General features: G+C 32.7%; 1 protein-coding gene across 9 annotated transcripts in view; it reads right to left on the bottom strand.

Moving 5' to 3' along the window:
* Window positions 1-16,532, bottom strand: part of PHF14 (PHD finger protein 14) — a 209,819-nt gene that overhangs the window by 144,986 nt on the left and 48,301 nt on the right. For 8 of the 9 annotated variants that reach the window (XM_045494924.1, XM_045494920.1, XM_045494925.1 and 5 more), the window contains exons 8-13: window positions 13,406-13,552; window positions 12,501-12,771; window positions 11,833-11,939; window positions 10,613-10,708; window positions 8,674-8,777; window positions 6,749-6,880 (exon numbers count right to left, since the gene is read on the bottom strand). In XM_045494924.1, coding sequence (XP_045350880.1) covers window positions 6,749-6,880; window positions 8,674-8,777; window positions 10,613-10,708; window positions 11,833-11,939; window positions 12,501-12,771; window positions 13,406-13,552 — 857 coding nt within the window. The remainder of the gene's footprint in view (window positions 1-6,748; window positions 6,881-8,673; window positions 8,778-10,612; window positions 10,709-11,832; window positions 11,940-12,500; window positions 12,772-13,405; window positions 13,553-16,532) is intronic. The other variant, XM_045494926.1, reaches the window with a different exon arrangement.

Here is a 16,532-nt window from a genome sequence, read left to right as displayed (position 1 = left end):
GACACTTGGACAGCAAGTCTACAAAATGTTGAAAATCTTGATATTCCCCATTATAAAAACCCATTTAAAAACATATAAGAAGCTGTTAAAAGTAAAATAGTTTTCAAATATTTTCTTCAAATTTAAAAGAATGATCAGGAAGTATTTCTTTCAAAGTCTAATTTATAGTTATCTTTATAAATATGGTTATAAGATAAAATTATGTTTGATATTTAGTTTATGTATCAGTACTCTTAGTTTATATCAATATCCTCAGTTTACACCAATACCTCTGAATGCATCTTAGATTTCTCTTACCAAGTATTTTCGAAGATTTCTTGCCATGTGAAGTCAAAATTCACACCTTTCGCTCATTAATAAAACAAACATTACCAAACTAATATTTATTTTTTATAAGTAACAGCTTTAAACTTTGAACTCCAGTAAGAGTTAAATGCAATATACCATGTGTTATGAAGATATGTACATTAATTGCCAAAATACAAATTTATATTGAAGGCATTGATTTTAGTATCTAAAAGTTCCCATTCGTTTAACCAAAATTGTCAAGCAACATTTTAACACTAAAAAAGTTGACCAATAAGAAAAAAACAAGGAAATAATTGATCATGTGTTACTTAAAAATTTTTATGTCTATTCCACACACTTTATTCCTTGAATTCACAGATTACCATCAAAATTAAAATACAAATAAAATGTAATACACTAAATTGTTCCTGTTTTGTCCCTCTTGAAAGATTAAAAGATCAAAGACTGGTATGAGAACTAAACACCTAAACATATCTCCTAACTGAAATAATTAATATATTTTGAAATAATCTATTGGCAGTCCTAAATTATGAAAACCCCACAAACATTAAATACCATTAGTAAATAGTAACAAATACAACAAACATTAAAACAGAAATGCCTGTAGAAAGATATCAAGTTATATCACAGAAAAGGGCCAGTTCCTTGTATTTACAGATTATAACCTTAAGTGATCATTTCTACCAGTTGATGTGAAATGTAGTCAAATTTTCTCAGACAGTTCCAATTCATTTTTAATATACATGAATTTCTGGGGTATAGAAACAAGTCCCTTTTTTAGGACAAATCATTGCTGTTGTTTTTTTAATTGAGTTTTTTTCCCTTTTGTTTCTCATTTTGTAACTATAACCCTTGTCAGAACATTCTCTAACTTCTCATGGTCATTTCTCATCCTCACCAAAAGTAATACATTTAAGTAACAAAAAAACTTGCATTAGAGCCTTCTGACAGTAGTACCATTATTCCCTGAACTCCACAAAACATTGAACAACACAGAAAATCAAAACAAAATGTAACCACCAATGAAGAAATTTATCTATTTCTTTTCAAAACAACTGACACGATAGTTACAGTACAGAGTCACATAGATGGACACACTACTTGAAATTTTTCCAACAATGTATTAAATACTAAAGTCTCATTTATGTATCCTTTAAGATATGAAAAAGCATATTTGCCACACTAATCAGTACAAAAGGTCCTAAGAAATAATAATCTAGGATAAAGCCATGGCCTGTCCAATTCAATGTTATTAAGTATTATTTGGGGGTAAAGTCATAACTATCTTTCATAATGTCAAAACACATACCTGGCTTCTTGTAATAACCCACTAAGCTGCTATCCTATATATTTAATCCTCTGTATTTTTACTTAATATATTCTACCAAGGGTTAGAGAATCCTGTAATTTATAATTCCCATGCAAAATATTAAAAATAATCTTAGGTAATCAAATATTGAATTAATTAAAAAGGAATTTTAAAGTAATAAAAGTTCATGTCAGGAATTTATAGAAAAGAACAACCTTCATACTGAAATGAAATGCCAAGAGATTTTCTCATTTGCTGTATCTTCTTCATCTCCTACACCATACATTGCAACTTATGCTCAGAAGGGGGGTTAAAAATTTTTAACTACCAAAGAAAAAATATTTCATTCATTAACGCTAAGACAAGGAAGAAGACTAATTCAATTTATAGAAAAACTTATTTGCATACATCAGAGAAAAAAGAATTTTATGAGTCCTTAAATGTAATAAATGCAATGATACTTTATTCCTCAAATATTATACATAATTCATGTTTTGCCTTTTTTTTTTTTTTTTTTGCCTTTACAACTTACTTCCTTCAGTCTTCAAAGATTCCATACCACAATTTGTTTCTTCCCTCATCTCTAAGGCTTTTCCCATATTTTCTCCTCTTTTTAGAGGAAAATTTTCACTGGTGCCTAAACCACGATGAGCTATCACATCAACTCTGTTAGCACAACTGTCATCAAAAAGATAAGAAATAATAAGTGTGGAAAAAAGGGGACGCTCAGACACTGTTAGCAGGGAAGTATACTGGTGCACACACCATGAAAAATAGTATGGAGGTTCTTCAAAAAATTAAAATTAGAATGCCTATATGATCCAGCAAGTCCACTTCTCAGTATACAGCCAAGGGAAAATCACTACCTTGAAAAATATCTATATTCCAATGTTCGTGTATCATTATTTATAATAGCAAAAATATGGAAACACCCTGTGTCTATTGATGAATGAATGGATAAACTAAACTGTGGGAGAGATATATATATAATGGAATATTATTCAGCCATAAAAAAGAAGAAAATCCTAGCCATTCGCAACAGCATATACGGACCTTGAGGGAATTATGCTAAATAAGTCAAAAACAAATATTGTATGATCTCACTTATATATGGAGTATTTCTTTAAACTCCATATTTATGAGTTTTTTAAACTCATAAATAAAGAATACAGATTGGTGGTTGCCAGAAGCCAGGAGGTGGGTGCTAAAGGGGTAAAGGTGGTCAAAAGGTATAAAATCCCAATTAAAACATAAATAAGTCCTGGAGATGTAACATACAGCATGATGACTAGAGTTATTAATACTGTATTGTGTATTTTAAAGTTACCAAGAGAGTAGATCTTAAAAGTCCTTATCATAAAGACAAAAAAAAAAAAGTCACTATGTATAGGAATGGATGCTAACTAAACTTACTGTGGTAATCATTTCACAACATGTACACCTAAAACTAATCCAATATTTTATGTCAATTATCTCTCAATAAAAAAGGAAAAGAGTTAATGGAAGAAAGGGAGGATAAATTATTAAAAATAGGGGAAGACACCTCCCGTAAATTCTTCACGGAAGAGTTTGTGCTATAGATTTTCTTTTATCTTAAGAGAATAAACAAAAGTATATCCAAAGAATAAAAGGATATAATAAATATTACTCAATTATCTAATTGTCAAATAATACCCTTCAGAATATTCCTTTTTGTTTTGAGAGAGAGAGAGAGTGAATGAGGGTGGGGGCAGGGGAGGAGCAGAGAGGGAGGGGAAGAGACGGAGAGGGAGGAAGGGAGGGAGAGACAGAGAGACAGAGAGAGAATCCCAAGCAGGTTCTCCACTGCCAGCATGGAGCCCAACACAGGCCTCAAACTCAGAAACCATGAGACCATGACCTGAGCTTAAACTAAGAGACAAACACTTAACCAATTGCTACCGAGGCGCCCCCAGAATATTCTTTAATTAGAAAAAGCAAGACAAATTCTGATCAGGTGGGTGGTGGAAACATAGATTACTCTAAAATTAAAAGAATTACTTATTATTTGAGCTATTCTACTAAATCAAACCCTTACTAATGTATACAGTATTACACTTGTCTGAGAAGAATGTAAGGCAGTATACAAGATCATATATTTAAAAAGAAACATACCAAGATAACATAAACTCAAAGCAAGACAAAATAGATTTCTAACACTAGAAGTAAATCCAAACAGTATACTTTCACTAGTCTATCACCTGCCAAATTCCCCATCCACCAAGCACTCTTCATCTGATTTGTCCACCCCTAATCCAACCTTGGAAGTTCCTGGGTTTCTCTCCTCTCCTGCTCCTGGACAGCTGAGCATCACTGGAGAAAAAGCAATTAACCAAACTTACTAAACTAATTCACTGAACATTCCTGTTCAGTATATACTATATATATATACAAACACATACACATATACACATATATACATACATATATATATATATATATATATATATATATATATATATATGTATGTATGTATATGGCCTCAGCAGGTCATTTATCTATTTTTTTTTCCCACAGTAACTGTTGGAAACTATCTCCTGTCTTCTTAAGTTCCCATCATCACCCCAGGTCCTTTACCTCTCCACAGACTACTTCTATTTCACTGAAAAGTCAGAGCCTTGTCTAATGTGAACTTATTCAACTTCCCTACTCTCCACCAATAATTACTTCTGCATCTTTATCCATTTCTTCTTTCCTGTTACATGTCTTAAATCAGTCCAGCATAACCAATCAACTGTTGTGGTGTGGGCCAAACAGAAAGCATCTAGATCTCAAACTAGTATCTTCCAAAAGCAGTGCTGATACCGGGAGGAGAGAAAAGCTAAGACAGCAGGTGCTTAGTCTATCATGCTGAACACAGTATTTGAGAAGGAAAGATTGCATAGTAATTCTAGCTAGCAGTGAACATAAAGGAGCATATCAGAAAGGGAGTTACCAAGTGCACACAGCATAAAGACAGCAAAAGCAGTGATTGGTGACATTCAGAAATATATACAAGTAGGCTTTGTAGAAATTTAAGCCAGTAACAGGCCCAGTCATGAGATAAAGGTCCAGGAACCCTTTCCCTAAGAGGAAAGGACCTTTCTAGAACCTCTTTTCCTAAGAAAAAGACTGAGAAGAACTAAACAGAAACAAAGCAGGGGTTAGGATTAGTGGTGTGTTAGTAAATATCTAACACCTAGCTCCCTATGGGAAAAAAGTGGTAATTTGTAGCATTTGCCAATTTCTGCAGTACAAATACTCCTAACCATAGCCAATTTCCAAATACCAACAAGGCATCAGAGAATGCAGAATGGGGAAAAGATGCATAGTAGCACACCATTGCAGTTTTTCTACCATACATATACAATAGACTTAGGTAAGAGCATAGGTAATAATAAAATATTTAGGAAGTGAAACTGTTTTAATGTTTATTATCTTTCATATAACTTCAAAAATAAACTGTAAATGTTAAAAAGAAAAAAGTGCTTTTCACATTTGAGATACACTAAAGAAAAATATAATTCTATAAAATTTACTCCAAAACTAATACACTCAATTAATTGTTAAGCAAAACTAAGTTGATTACAGAGGCCAAAGGAAATCTGATAACTGGAAACTAGAAGATATTGAAGACTTCGCTTTGTTCCAATATTAGCTTCTACTTTTACTTTAAAACACTGCAACCAATGCATAGGACCGTAAGTAGTTTTAGGTCTTTGGGGGAGAACTTTCACTAAAACATCCGAGGTAACCAATGCATTTTCATCTGAAGTTCTTCCAGAAACTTACACACTGGAAACCAGAACTCTGCAAGCAGAGCAATATTAGAAAAGTTCATAATCTCATTTAAGTAGAGAACTGCATCTCTCCATATCAAAGCACCCTGGCCCTGGAGCCTACCAAACTGGCTTCCAATTTATAAACACCCACCTAGGATGCTTATTACCACTGCTGGCATTCTAATAAGCTACAGCATTTTCTTAATAAACTCTGGTTTCAAAAGCACATATCAAAAAGTATATACATAAACTCCACTATACTCGAAAAGGGCAGACTAGTAGGACTGTCTGAAGACTAACTGATAAAAGAACACTATGAAAAAGCAATCCTGTGAAAATGGTGAAACAAAAGAAGCTTCCTAATAAAATAAACAGAGATTGCTTTATGAGATGAAACAATGAAGTCAAAAAACATGCTTAATGTGTTTCACAAACACAAGACTTTTTATATAGATTATCATTTAAGAACCTGGGGTTTACTCTTTTCTAAAAGTAGAAAGGTAATTTGTCTAAACAGAATACTGATGTTTATTCAAAAATTTTCCATGTCCTATATTTTTCCTATATAGAATCGGCCTATTAAAATTCGAGCATATCTCTCTCCCTTGAACTAGAATTAAGGAAAGGATACAATTCATCATACATAAGCTTTTATAAAACATCTGTAGTTATGCAATATACCTAATAAAAAAAAAAAACAACAACCTTAGAAACGTATGTCAATGTTTCTAGATTTGCAAAGAATGGTTAAACTTAAACAGAATTAGCATAAATGACATATACCACAAGTAAAGCCTTGGGTGAAACTAATTAAAAATATTAAATTACAAATAAAAGCACGAATATGGAGGCAAGTTCCTGATAAATTCATTCAATTTCAAAACAAAAAGCATTAGAGAAATTCTTATAATAAAGAGAATTAAAACACCTGAGACAGAATTTATGCCTTAACTATTGATAAGATATCACAACAGCCTCAATTAACTTAAAATTCATTTCTCAAAAAAACTATTACAGATTTATTCATATAATATTATAATAAATATTTATGTCTGAAGTGTTCTCACCACAAAATAGAAAATGGGAACTAATGTGAAGCGACAGATATGTCAATTCGTCTGATGCTGGTGATTATTTTACAATGTGTAAGTATATCAAATCATTAAGTTGTATATCTTAAATATAATTTTTAATTGTCATTCATACTTTAACAAAGTTGGAAAAATATTAAAATATCAATTAAAAATGTGCTAAAAACTTCATTATGAAATAGGACATAACACTTCATCTTATACTATTGAAACAGAGAGCAAACCAGTTCTACCATTAAAATCTCTTTCATTTTACTTACCAGTAACTGTTTTTGGTCTTCCTTGGCATCCTTGTAAGAGGGGGATCCAGACACCCAAGGTGGTAATGGAGTTTACAGGTATCACACAATAAAAGAAGATGCTGATCATGGTTCTTCTTACAAATTCCACAACTTTGAATAAAGGCAGCAAATAAACGATTAGAATAATAATTATTTTAGTGAAACAGCTATTTATAGCACATCTTTTTAAATTTTATAATTTCACCTTGGATTAATGCTTCTTCTGTTAAAATCAAGTGTTTTTTTTTCTTCAAACGTGCCTCTTTGTAACATCAATAATTATTAGTTCTAAATATTTGAGACTATAGAAAAATAGCTGGATCTAGTATAATTATTATTCTGGAGTCGAACTTTTCAGAGAGAGGCATATATAAGACAGTATTCTCAGGATGCCTGGCTGGCTCAGTTGGTTAAGTGTCTGACTCTTGATTTCAATTCTGGTCATGATCTCACAGTTTGTGAGATCAAGCCCTGCATCGGGCTCTGGGATGACAGCACAGAGCCTGCTTGGGATTCACTCTCTCCCTCTCTCTGCCCTTCCCCTGCTTGCTCTAAGTAAATAAAAAAACTTAAAAAAAAAAAGAGAAGATAGTATTCTCAACATCACAGCTACCTCAATATAGTTATCACTTAAAACATTTAATATTAGCTCAACTTTTCTCTAGAAACATAACTATTAAACAAAAAAATTTTACAATTTTCTACTTCTCTCAAACTACAGAAGTTAATTTACAAACAAAATTGTTTATTTTAACATTAATTATAAGCCTTTCAATGAATCTTCAACATGTAAATAAGCTACATTTCTAAATAAGTCTCTTCAAAATCAGACTTTGAGTCTTAAAAGTACACCAATTGATATTTTTGTGAGGAATGGGGAATTTTGCATTTTTGTTACTGTTATTTGGATTTTTGTTTCTTTTCAAGGAATCCAACTTTTCTTGTGCAAAACATCAACTTAACTACTCCTGAGAGCACAGGCACCATGACTGGAATATTTCTGTTTTTTTATATTGGGAACATAAAGTGTGAAGAAAAAGTTGTTGAGAATCTCTAACAGCTACCCATCCATGTAAGAAATAAAAATGATTTTTGAAGTTTTAAATTATCCTAGAGAAAAAGGGTCACATACACGCAACAACGACAACCAGTACTTGGTTCTCAATGCTACTCAAGTGAAAAAGGAAAATCATTTACAATACATTCTGAAACAAAAATGAACTGTACTGACAAGTGAGAAGCACTGTGATATGCATGGTGGTTCCAAACGAACCAATTTTGTTTGGAAAAGCTAGATTGAGCCAAGAAGTCTTGGCTATGCAAAATTACGATAGAGACAAAAAAGTAAATAACAAAAGCACTTCAAGAAATAAAATTATTACAACTGAGCATATAAAAAAATAGAGACAGATTCAAATCTAGAAGTTATCTTCATTATCCACCACTGTACAAAGGCAGTAATTCAGATTGTATATGATACCCATCACTATCTAAAAACACATGCAAAGCTCTAAAACTCATTAAAGTAAAATAAAATATAAATGCCCATTAAATAATAGATTATTTTAATTATTTAAGAAAATGATCATCTACATTATTTAAAGTCACTTTCCAATTCCCCCAAGACAATGGATTGTTCATTTCCATGTAACTTTTGGACATATATCTCCACTTATTTAAAGGATACAAGTCATTAATCTTATCATTAAAAGAGGAGCAAAAATCTCTTCTCTCATTCAACCTAAACCACCTTTGATAAAGGTATTGATAAAATGAATTTCAAATGCATTTAACATAAATTCTAATAAGGACATAATCCATTCACAAATATTTGAAGCATCTTGTTACTAAAAGTATGAGTTTAAAAACACACAATATTAATCTGTTATCATTTTATTACTTGCCTATAAAGTACTGCAGGAAGAATAGAAGTCTTTTGTGTGCCTCCTTCTTTTTTACTGGGTTTTCTCTCCTTGGGTGCCCGCAAAATTGCCGGTATGTTCAACTTCTATTGATTTGAACAAATGCAGTTTATTTTGTTTTAAAGAAAAAATATAAAGCAACATTCTCCTCTATTTGCCACTCAAGTCAACTAAATATGCTAGAATTGTGAGGGAGAAATGTCTTACCAGCTATTACACCAGCAAAAAGAATTAAAATGAGTTTCTGTCTCACAGTTACTCTCATTAAAAATCTATAATTACATACTCTCATCCCTTTTCAGTGAAACACTAAAACATTATGAAAATTAAACTTCTACTTTAGCTTTAAAAAGTGAAAGACAAGGACAAGCATTTAAGAGCTTTAAAAAACCACACACAATACACTTGACAAAAAGAATATTGAAGCCGTTTATTTTCCTCAACATCCCAGCTACACGGTGCTCCATAGGTTAATTAGAAAAATTATCTTATTGGACCAAACTCTCCATAAAGTGAATGAGATTCTTTTTGGGTTTCTACTAATCTGTAGTATGCTGGCTTCTGAGACAGCAACCATCTATCAAAGTCATTTCTCGGTGGCCTGGTGGGCCGACATCTGTTCAACCAACTGGAAAAAAGTGTCATGCGAGTGGTACAAATGAATTCTACTTCTTCTGTGTATTTTACATTTGCACAAGGAAATTTGTGAACTTCTGTTAAAAGTCATTTAATAAATGACAATGCTCTTTTATGGTACATAATGCTTTACACTAAATAGAAGATTCTTATGAGACAATCTTGCAAATCAAGCCAAAACATAATGCTAGCTTGGCAAATAAATAATAGTCTTGCACTCAACAATAACTTCTCTAAATATAAAACATAAAGCACCATAATCTTCCCCAAATCCATCAACAACCTATCAATAGGAAGAAAGGTCAATTCTCCATAGGTGACTGCTCCTTCTCACCTCTTAAATTATGTTATTCATTGTAATATAAGCCGCATTCATCCTGTTCACAAAAGAAGCATCTTGAAAACTAGCATAGCACAACACATACCAATATGTATTATTTTCTAAAATATTAAGTCTACACAAATTGTATGATAAATTGACCCTTTGTAAACTTCTGAAACAAGTACAATGAAAAATATCTCTTCTTTGATAAACTCCATCACAAATAAGACTACTTTCACAGTACCACAGGGAGTCTCCATCTCCTTCTAAAATATAACAGATTATTTGAATGAGTTCTTAATTTATGAATTATACACAGTACTAAAAAAAGCATTCAAAGAAATCTATTTGGCAATGATTCTTCTTTTTAACACCAAGAAATTTAATAGGCTAGATATGCTCAAGGATAAAGTAAATTTTTTCATTACTACAATGATATCTACTTAATGGGAAAAACCACACTTTAGACTCTCAAGTTTCAAAACCCATCTCTTACATAGCTCAAAACCAGATTAACATAAAAACGAATCTCTTCAGTTTGCCTTTTAAATTTTATGTCAAAAAAAAAAAAAAAAGGTGGGGGAGAGGGGACTAAATATAACATAAGAACAAGATAGAAAAAAATGTGGCAAGGACTCTAAAACTGCTAAATTACACATAAGAAGAATGTGGTAGGAGCGAATTCATGCTTCACATCTTAGCTTCACCACAAATGACAATCAGAGCAAATGAAAAAGTTCTGCAAACAAGACAGCTGTTAAAACAAGCAAATTAAGCTACAGGTTCTCAGTAGGCAGCTTCCAATTCTCTAGATATATTTCAGGCATTATCATTATCCCAGAGGATTAGTTGGCCCTAATCAAACAGAATTTTTTAGTTAGGAAAGTTGTATCAGAAGTCTTATCTCTGAAAATAATATAGAGAATGAGAACAGAAGGAGATAGCAATTGGAAAGAAACTAACCTGCCCTGTGATTCTGCCTAGTAAGGCCCATATTCCTTGCCCTTCGCTTCGAAGTTTTCCATTCAGGTTTTGTAGTTCTTCTAAAGATTCACACAGCTACAACAGAAATAATCAAAATTAGTATGCCAATAAAATATGTAGTAATCCATGGGAAAATTTAAATAATTTATCAACAAGTGTCCAAGAATATCTATACTTATAGTCCATATTTTTTATAGTCCATATTTTTAATATATTTAAGCCACAGTACCGAGAGATGAGGCTATCCAATTACTTAATCAGCAACACTAATAAAATGTAAGCATTTTGTTTTATATTAGCATTTTTACTGACAATAATAATACCTATATTTATCATTCGGTTACAGTTTTCTAGATATTTCAAACACATTCTGCTAATTAACCTTAAAAGTCTACCAAGATGCATTTCCACCATTTTCCCAATAAGAAAATTAAGGATTATATGGTGTCTGTGACTTGGCCAATATCATAGAACTAGCAAGAATCCCCAGATCTTCTGAATCTAATCCCACTACTCTTTTCACTACAGATGGCTGATATTGGAAACTTACTTATTAATTTTTTATCACTTAAAATAACATGACTGTAAGTCAATATAGGTTTTATATGCTCATGTTACTTATTACCTAACATTTTGGCCACACCTTGCTTTTATCTTCTTTTAATCTCCCTCATCATTACAATGAAGAGGCAGAATGGAAATTTAGATTGGTAGGTATTTTTCTTAAATCAAAAGTAACATTACAAATTCAAGACAAAAACAATAATTTAAAAGTAAGTTTCTTTGTTTTCTACAAACTTAGAAAGTGAGGCTCTACAGTATACTAGTTAGAAAGAAGGAGTCAGGCTGGTCTCAAACCCCAACTCTATGACTTGACTATCTATGTGAGTCTGGGCAAATTACTTCACCTCTTTAGGATTCAATTTTCCCCTCTGAAAATGGGAGCAATAATTACAACTCACATTATAAAACAGAAATGAAAATTAAATGAGTTAATATATGTAACATGCTCAAGATTGTACCTGGCACATAGGAAGTGCTTAGTGTTAGTGCTGATAATACATTCAATAAGAGTAGGAATTGTAGGGAAAGGTCTAAAGATTCCAGAAAATTTTCAAAATGGGACATATATAGAAAGCTCTAATATCGCAAATGACATCAACAACAGATCATATTATGTTGTTTTGTAAACGACTTACCTTATTATATTCCACATGGAGTTTTTCCTGTTCATTCTCTAATTTATCCTTTATATTCTTTTGTTCAGCCATATTTTCCTGAATTTGAATCATGCGCATATTTCTCTCTATTTAAATTAAATATCCAATTTTACTTATTAGAAAATAAAAGCTGATGTACAAAACACACAAAGGAAGAAGCTAGCCATAAAGATGATCATATGGATAATCATACATTGTTTTCAACATTTTTAACCCTATTTACAAATACATGAACTCAGCATTTTACAACAACCCACAACTTAACAGAAAAATAAACATGCTTTTGGGGTGCCTGGGTGGCTCAGTCAGTTAAGTGTCCGACTTTGGCTCAGGTCATGATCTCACAGGTTGTGAGTTCGAGCCCCGCATCAGGCTCTGTGGGGCTCCAGCTCAGAGCCTGGAGCCTGCTTCAGATTCTGTGTCTCCCTCTCTCTCTGCCCCTCCCCTGCTCACGTTCTGTCTCTCTGTCTTTCAAAAATAAATAAATGTCAAAAAAATTTTTTTAAATAAATAAATAAACATGCTTTTTACTTAATATATGTAATGTAGTATGGCTAATACACTTCTAAAAACTGACAGTGTATCAAATATTTCCAATAGCAAATTGTTCTCATTGAAAATGTGAATGTATCAGTGTGTATACTGACCAAAGTAATAATTCACAAAATCAGCAGTGAGAGCAGGTTGCTTATGCTTTCTCCTTCCATCCACACTAGAACTAGTATCTGAATTGTCCACTGGGAAGATATCTGTACTGATTCCCATTAGCTCTGCTTTCCGCATCAGTTTACGAATGGCTGAAGCACTGCTAGTGAGTGGTCTGGGCAATTTTTCCCTTGGAACCCAGGCCTGGGGTCTGGTGGATCGAGCTAGTTCTGCTTTGGCACGATATTGCTGAAGCCGGGCATTGATTCTTGCCTATAAAAGAAAAGCATATACATTTTAAAAGATATTAAAATGTAACATATTCCTTATGATTTCTACTTGTATGTTTAGAGATAGTAAAGACAACCAGAATTTCCTGTATCAAGGCAAATTGTATCTATCCACAGTTAAGATAATATTCTTGGATTACAATAAAAGGTCTACCCCAGTAACGAATCCAGGTCCTAGTCTATGATCCGAGTTGTCAGAAACTAATTTGACTGAACTGAAGTTCCTTTTCTCAATACCTGCAAAAGTCTCTATAAATTCACTTAATTTACATAGAAATACATTTTAAAAGATGGGCAAACCGATCAAATCTTTTACATAAGCAAACACTAAAACAGACTGAAAAAAGATATGGTCAACATACTGCACTGATAGAATAACTTCTCTAAGCCACATTTTTCAACGTATTTGGAAACGTGCTTTATAAAAGGCTTCTCTGTTGACTAAGGAGTAACATATTCAGCTACAAACTACACTCACTACCTTAATGACAATCTACTTCCTAGGTAACTAACCAAACTTCATAATTATATTTCACATGTCATTGGCACACACACATGAGATGTGAAATCCATAACCTTGAAAGAAAAAAACACGAGTTTTGGCATGAATCCCATACCTGTGCTTCTGGTGACAGTTGCTTCTCCCTTTCTTGCAAAGACATTTTGCAATAGGATTGTAGAGCCAAGTAGTTTTTTCTCTTCCATTTTCTGTCTAACCTATCTGCATGTTGCTTACAATAAGCAAAAAATGGATCTGCTATATCCTATACCAAAAAAAAAAAAAAAAAAAAAACAGAAGGGAGGAGTGAATATTTTCACTTCAAAGGGTCATAAACAACCTAACACAAGAGATAATATTTGCTTTTTGAAGAATCTCCTATGTTGTTGGTTATTTCTAAAATAAATTACAAAAGTAACTTTTATACACAATGATAAAAATTGCTGCTTTTGAAACTTAATCCTGTATATCAACTTCAAATTAACAACTATTTTTTTCTTTAAAGGGCCTTGTAGATTTAAAAACACTGAAATAAAATCTTAGGTATTGTATTTAGTTAAACTTGTGTACCTAAAAAAATAAGCACTGTTTAAAACAAATAGAATTTTCATAATCATAGGTAAAAGCCATCATTAAATATTAAAGTTATGTATACATAGATTAATATTACAAAAAATACATCCAGAAAATACAGGACTAGCCAACACAGATAAGTGGAACATTTTTAACTGGTGAGCAATGCATGGCCAGATTCTACCCAAGACAAAAATGGATTAAGAAGGCCAGACTTCTTTTTACTTTTTACTTCTATTTACTGTCAATTGAACACATTAGGTATCACCTTTAACTCTTTATACAACTTTAAAACCTCAAACAGAAAACATAGCTCTCTCATAGCCATCTCTCAGGATACTAACCTAAAGGGTCTATTTTTTATTCATAAAGAATAGAGTACCAAAAAAGAATTTACTCTATCAAAAACAAAAATAATTTGTAAATATTTAGCCAAAACAAGTAATCTGCATTGTGATTGCCAAAAAAATAACTGGGAGTTCATTCTTTAGGTCTGTCCCAAGGAGAAGAAATAAAGATAAGCTCTCCATATATAGTTTTTATCCAAGTTATGTTAGAAGGGTCTCTTAGTAAGGTGAGATTTTACAACCCAAAGAGAAATGATGACACTAAAAAAAAGAAACAAATGAGAAAGAACAGAAAGGAATATAATAACAATAACAATAAATATGAGGTATCCTTAACATAAAAAAAGTGTATGAGGCAATTCTGTAGTGTGATATCCACAAATGTCACAATATAGTACTGTGGATAACATCACAGAATTTAGAAGTACAAAAAGCCCGGACACAATTTGAACCACTGAAATTTAATGCATGAATGATTTCAGTCCATTAAGTCAAAGGTTATGGGAAAAAAAATCAATAAAAATCTATACTCTATTTCCATTGTTTCAATGAGAACTTTCTACATGGTAACAGGGTGCGAACAATACTTTATACGAAATACTTTATACGAAATAGTTCATACGAAAATTATACTTTATACGAAAATTATACTTTATCACAGAAGAAACTACCATACGGTTTACATGAAATATAAGTAACCTTAAGGGAAACTATATGGTGTGAAACAAATTTCTGTCAGCATAACTGAATCTGTGCTATTGTTCGATTTTAATAATAAATACATTATATCATAACATGGTTTGAACATTCTAAATAATTTGGAATTCTCACAAAGCAGATCAGAAAGAATAGAAACTTTCGGGCACCTGGGTGGCTCAGTCAATTGAGCGTCCAACTCTCGATTTGGGCTTAGGTCACAATCCCAAGATGTGGGATTGTACTCCATGTTGGCCTCTGTGCTGACAGCATGGAGCCTACTTGGGATTCTCTCTCTCCCTTTGCCCCTCTCCCCCACTTGCCGCTACCCTCTCTCTCTCTAAAAGAAAGAAAGAGAGAGAGAGAGAGAGAGAGAGGGAGGGAGGGAGAGAGAGAGAAAGAAAAAGAAAAGAATAGAAACTTTAAATGGATCCTCACCACTGAGATAAAAAGTACTGTCAGAAGGCTACAAAAAGTCATTAGAATATAGTAAGGTATATGATGTCACTAGATGAAACTAGGGTACTTACTCTCTTTTTCCACCTTGCTTTTACTGCCTCTATAAAACAGCCATTAAGAAGAAATCCCACTTAACAAACCAATCTGTAAAAGGGGCGGGGCCGGGGGGGGGAGCTTTCTCGAATGTCATATAAAATTGAAACAGAAGATATGCCCACAAACAGTAGATTTGTTTTACTTTAAAATTTGTCTTTTAATTAAATATGCTATTATATTACATGAATCTTAGTCTACAGAAGTATAATAGCCAAGAACTTCCTTTAACAGAATGATTACTGCCAAGAGCAAATCTTACTGATACTGATTCTTGGGTTTTAAAACACTGTTCAGAAATCTTTATAATTTTCCAATTCTATAAGTGTTTATAAGAAGACACCAGAAACACATGTAAATAGATTTAAATCATTCCCCACAAAAAAGTACACCTAACAAGGAAGCAAATGTGGAGAAAAGTCACATTTTGTTATTCTAGCATCCAGAATTCCTACCTAATCAATCAAGGGAGGCAGCAAGGCAAAGGAAAAGCCTCAGGTCCTGTTTCTACATCCTGATTTATTTCAATTTCCCCTGTAAATTTCCCCAGATGAGATTAGAGACAGAGACATGCAGACCACAGATGCAAACTATTTATTTAATGTAATATTGTGTTTCGTTTGTTTCATTTCCATGTGCATGCCTTTAGATACAGGGATGTATGCTCTAAATCACTATAGACTCCCTTACATTCCACTGTCCCATCATGCGGCTACTTTACACATTTTTGTTAGCCACTGTCTACCCTCCCCCCAAAATGTTGAATGGCAACTATACAAAGGAACCCAAACTGCCATAGTATGACAGGTAAAGCTCTCAATAAGTTCTAAAAGAAATGGCTATAAAGGAGTCTTCCTGATTGCAAAGCTCAAAGTTTTCCATAAGTACAGTAATACCCTACCCTACAGACTCCATGATCTGGGTATTCCCCTGGGATTTATCTCATCTTCTAAGTCTTACTTGTACTGCCCCTCTGCACTGCTGCCCACCATCTAGAGTGTAGTCAATACTAATCCACATAACCTTATTATATAATTAATTATGCTTCTATGTCTTCCTAAGAGCTGTAAAAATGCT

The sequence above is a fragment of the Leopardus geoffroyi genome, chromosome A2, assembly GCF_018350155.1.
Source record: "Leopardus geoffroyi isolate Oge1 chromosome A2, O.geoffroyi_Oge1_pat1.0, whole genome shotgun sequence".
NCBI lineage: Eukaryota > Metazoa > Chordata > Mammalia > Carnivora > Felidae > Leopardus > Leopardus geoffroyi.
The sequence above is the reverse complement of the archived record's forward strand: the minus strand, read 5'-3'. Positions and strand labels throughout refer to the sequence as shown.